The sequence below is a fragment of the Pundamilia nyererei genome, unplaced genomic scaffold (assembly GCF_000239375.1).
Source record: "Pundamilia nyererei isolate P.nyererei 1_Seehausen unplaced genomic scaffold, PunNye1.0 scaffold00360, whole genome shotgun sequence".
In the NCBI taxonomy this organism is placed as follows: Eukaryota; Metazoa; Chordata; class Actinopteri; order Cichliformes; family Cichlidae; genus Pundamilia; species Pundamilia nyererei.
This window is the reverse complement of record NW_005187761.1, coordinates 103,847-108,944: the sequence shown is the minus strand read 5'-3', so window position 1 is coordinate 108,944 and position 5,098 is coordinate 103,847. Positions and strand designations below refer to the sequence as shown.

The 5,098-nt window shown below is 38.7% G+C and overlaps 1 protein-coding gene across 2 annotated transcripts in view; it reads left to right on the top strand.

Annotated features, from left to right (window-relative positions):
* Positions 1-1,904: 1,904 nt before the first annotated feature.
* Positions 1,905-5,098, top strand: part of LOC102213267 (malignant fibrous histiocytoma-amplified sequence 1 homolog) — a 7,965-nt gene continuing 4,771 nt past the window's right edge. Inside the window, exons 1-2 of one of the 2 annotated variants that reach the window (XM_005752437.1) lie at positions 1,905-1,963; positions 3,984-4,857. In XM_005752437.1, coding sequence (XP_005752494.1) covers positions 1,957-1,963; positions 3,984-4,857 — 881 coding nt within the window. In that variant the 5' untranslated portion in view covers positions 1,905-1,956. Of the gene's footprint in view, positions 1,964-3,802; positions 3,880-3,983; positions 4,858-5,098 lie in introns of those variants that run through there. The other variant, XM_005752436.1, reaches the window with a different exon arrangement.

Sequence of the window (5,098 nt, the reverse complement as noted above, 5' to 3'; positions counted from 1 at the left end):
GAACTATAGACCAGGTCACAAATGTACGTTTCTAGAGTACTCTGTGGGAATCACTTTATAGCACTTTAGCCTGGTTTTATCCTTGCTTTGTGTTGTCATTTTTGTGTTTATACATAAAAATTAAAATAAAGATTGTGTCCTCATTAGGAGAGGCATTTGTATTAATGTGTGGGACTGAAGCATAAGGGTTAAGCTAACAGTTTGTGTATTTGCTGATGTTTGTTGAGCTGACAGAAATGTTGCATTTGAATTTACTTACCACCCTTTATGCTAGCTCCTCTTCAGTAAGGCTAGCTGGATGCTGAAGTGCTGCAACCGCAACTTACTGTTCCCACCTCTGTAAAGAACCTAATTTAACCCTTTAAAGCCGGTCAGAGCAGGCATGCTCCATTTTGCATAACTATTTTTAAATCCCGGTAGAACTGGAATCACGTAAGCTAGCGCAATAATTTTTTTTGCATATGAAACCTAAGGAGTTGTACTTACATCTTATGCCATCAGCTTGTCCTCGGTCACGGTTTCCTTCCACATATAGCTTTGCAAAAAGTGCATAAAAAGCACTTGCAGCAACAAAAATATAATATTCCAGACACAGGCTTTGCCGATCCGATCAGCTGTTCATAACACTTCCTACGTTGGAATAGATGTCAGCGCGAACTATCGCATGTCCGCCATTACCTGTCCGAAACTGGAAGTGACATCATTTTCACGGAAATGTAGGTTTTTTTTTCAACTTCAGGGCCTCATAAGCCTATATTGGTGTTTTTAAAAGTTATCTTTGACTTTATAACTTTCTGTATCATTTCTGGGATGCTTAGAACTCAAATTACACTGCTGGAAATTGTTTATTTTGATGCATATGCTGGTTTTTTTGCAAATTTGCATTATAATATTTATTTTCGTTTTTCCTGCAGTATATAAAAATTGGTGTATTTCAAAAATAAAACTATAAAGATACTCAAAATAAAGATCCTGTGGTGGGAAACTATTTTGTGCAACATTTTTGCATTTACAGTTTTAAGGGATAAGCCTCTTAAATTTCTCTAACTAGAAATATATGTTAAAAAACAAAAACTATTTTCAATTTTTTTGTAATTTATTGCATTTTTTGCAATTTATGTAGTTACTATGCACTTAATGCAAACATATTATTAAAATTTAGGTTATAATGGTTGTATTGATGTATAGTAACTTGAAATGCTCCCAAAAATGGCACTATAGCATTTAAAAATATAATATAAGATCTGGCAGACTTGGTTCTATGGTAGGTCTTAAAGGGTTAATCAACTCAGCTAAGGTGATTGCATACTATTATCAGTTAACTTCCCTTTTTCTGCTGTGTGAGATATAGGCCTGTATAATGAGCAATAAGCCCTCTCTGTTTAGCAGCCTTCCTAAAATCCTCATATGACCTTAAAACACACAATGTTTCAATGTGCTCTGTATTCAAAAGCTACCTCCTTTACACACTATGAGCTCTGTTACTATAGTTAAGTGCAACAGACCTGTAACTTTCACTGTCTTTGGATTGTGCATCATAGATGCTGTCAGCTGAAACAAAAATCCTGTTTAAAAATATGTACCGGTATATGATGCCACTGGTTAGTGTTGTACATATAGGGAAGAAATCTCAAATGTGTTATAAATGCATAAGGTATGATCCACAAGCATAATTGCACACGCACTGCACAGTGTGGGGTGGTTGGTGGTTCAATTCCTGGCTGTGTTGTATAGAGCGCTTTGAGTACTTTAGGAGAGTAGAAAACGCTATACAAGAAAGAATCAGTCCATTTACGGTAAGGTTTTGTAAGTGAGTGAGAGGGATATTAATCATCAGTGACCTGTTTGCCTCAGAATCAGGAAGTGTGCAGGAACAGTCAGAGCTGTTCACTTCCTGATATAAACGCTCAAGAAGTAAACCGTCCTTCAATTGCATGAGAAGAATTCCACAGTCAAATGGCTGGTAGGTAACTTAAATTCTACTTCTAGTGCTAATATTGTTTAGGTCTGTGACAGTTGTTAAATGAGACATTTTTCAAGGTGTTGTCCCATAATGTATTCTAGAGAAAGCTGAGATTGTGTGGCTGTGAAAACAGATGTGAAGACAATTTTAAGGGAACTTCCCTAGCATCAGAGAATTTTCATGTTCCAAAAACACTTTTACTGTTGTCATTGTGTTAGAAAGAAAAAAAGAAGCTGTCTTGCCAAAATACATGTATGGTAGTGCTATATGATACTTTACAATACCCTATAAAGGCAGCTTATGTAGGAGAGAACATTGTGTCATGATTTATGAGATGGAACATCATTAATTTGCAAATTCTGCAAAAATTTGTATGACCACTAAATCACAATAATTAGTTAATACAATACAAACTCAGCTTTCATATTTTAATGTATGATGAATATTTGGATCAATCAGCCTACCTCTAGTGCAGTGGTTCCCAAAGTTTTTTTGCTAGGCCCCCCTTTGTTTTACAAGAAAAATGCTGCCCCGCATACGCACGCACGCACGCACGCACACATCCTACAACCACACACACCAATATTTTGCTCCATTGCGGCTTATTTCATACTTCAAACATCTAGTAAGCAATTAAGCAAATGCAAGTAATCTGCAATAAATTACAGGTAGTAATAAAATAAGTCTAACTCTTTTATGCTACCTCCGCACCTACACAGGTATTTTTGAAAACGCAGCTGTTTCGTCCACACGTAAACGGCGTTTCGAATCACTGAAAACAGAGATTTTTTTAAAACTCCTTTTTTGCGTTTACGTGTGGACGAGGAATACAGAGTCAAACGTCAAAGGTATGTGCCTTTTTTCACGTCATGCTGTGCACCACGTTATTGTTTACATGAGATGAATTGCAGAGTAGCAGATAGAGACAAAATACTGTTAATCTGACTATCGTCAGGTTTTACAGCTTACATATACACACGCAGTTACTGTCCCTCTATTTAGAAAGGCAGAGGCGTCACGATGTGATTATTTTACGTGTAGTTGTTTTTTTCCTGTGTAATAATATTCAACATTGCTATCAATACATTTTTCAAAAAATGTCTCTCTGTGCAAAATGGGTTCAAAAACATAAACAACTGTGGGATATTGTTTGTCGGTGATTTAGACAGGGGGAACAAATCGTGGCAGGATCAGCCTGATGTTATTTGTATCCCACTGTAACTTTACTGTATACTAGCTAACATCTCCAAAATGTCAGGAGTAGTTAGTTATTACAACAAGTGTTTGTGAACTAAAAATCAAGAATGTGGGATACTGTTTGTCCGTCATTTGGAGAGCCCAGCGCGTGCTCCCGACAAAGGGAAAATCAATTCTGCAGGGGAGACCTACCTCGGCACTTGTGCAGGTGAAGCCAAAGGAAAGACCACCATATTTCACCATATTCACCATATTTTCTAGTCTTTGGCTTAGAATGAAGTTGGTTTGGAAACATATTCAGTGATGCTTCATCTCCTGCTTTGCGTTTCTGTAGGCGCCCCGTGCTAGCAGTGTCCAAGCGTTTTGTTTCCTTTCCCCCCTTTTCACACCGTGCCCCCGCTGCAATGGCTCTGCGCTGTCTGTGTAATTTGTGCCAGCCATGTTCCCAGGTATTTCCTCTTGCCCTTTCCCCACTTGTATTTGTCTTCATGTTCCTTTGCTTCTTGTCGTGATCTCCATCATGCCTCACTCTGTGTTCGGTCCCTCAACCTGCCTAGTTAATTTGTATCTGTATTTCGTTTTTTCCTTGTTCAGCAATAAAGCTGGTTTTGGAGTTTACATTTCATTTCCTGGAGTCTGCATTTTGGGTCCTTTTCCTGCCTGCCTGCCCACAGCCAAAACACCATATGAGATGGAGGAGATGGCTGCAAAGCTTTTAGGTAGATCCAGCATCTAGTCTATGGTTTATAGGGTTGTACCACACAAGTCAGTAAAATTGCTTTATGAAACGGTGCCTAGTTGTTAACCTATTTTTGTAACACAGCAACCAGTTGGGAGGTATGGGATCTATCAGGACAAAAACTGAAGTACCTTCCTCAGGACCTTCTGGCACCAGTTACTTTGTATACAAGTGTGGATTTGCAGAGGAACAAACTAAAACGTGTCACCGGCATCTCCAAAAACACCAACATCACAGAGCTTAATCTGTCCAGGAACAAGATAATCGAGTTTTCTCAAGAAATCTGCAACTTGAAAAATTTACAGACACTCTATATGAATCATAACAATGTCAGATCAATTCCAGAAGGAATCTTCCCACATCTTAGAAATTTAAAGTTCCTAAAACTCAGCACCAATCGCCTGGCAAGGCTTCCTTCAGATATAAACCAGTGTACCAGTCTTACTTACCTGGACCTTTCCAAAAACTGCCTGCAAAACATCGAACCACTAGTTGGGCTACCAAAACTGAGGGAGTTATTGGTTGAGAAGAATCAGCTTACAGAGCTACCATCCCAGCTTTTCCAGAAAGGTAGCTGTGAGCTGACCAAGTTCAAGGCCATGTGTAATCCACTAAGGTGTCCACCAGAGGAAGTCTGTGCTGGAGGGGTCATGGACATTCAGAGCTACTTCCTTCAAATGGAGGAGAACCCCAATGCTCACACTACCTGGACAGTTAAAGCAATGTTTCTGGGCTCTTCCATGGCCGGGAAGTCCACACTCTGCCACAGCCTTAGGGAAGGGAAGCCTGTGGCAGTTGCAATGAAGGATCGGACGGAAGGAATAGATATCACTCGGCTATACACCCATGAAGTCCGCTTCCTTCTCTGGGACTTTGCAGGGCAGGAGGAGTACTATCTGACACATCATATCTTTATCACACCAAGAGCACTTGTTATCCTCACTGTCAATTTGGCCAGGTGAGACAATTATTGTTTCTTTTTTTATGGTTATTTTGTTAAATTATATGACTAATAGTCAAATAATATGACTAATGTGACTATAGTTCTTTTGTTGCCCTTCCAGCTATCTAAAAGTTATCTTTCTAAAAGAAATTCTTTCACTAGAAAGTCTTTTAAATGCTTTGCAATTGTATATTCAGTCTTTATTTTAGAAAGCAAGGGAAATCTGTGGAAGTTAACATATATATATATACATATA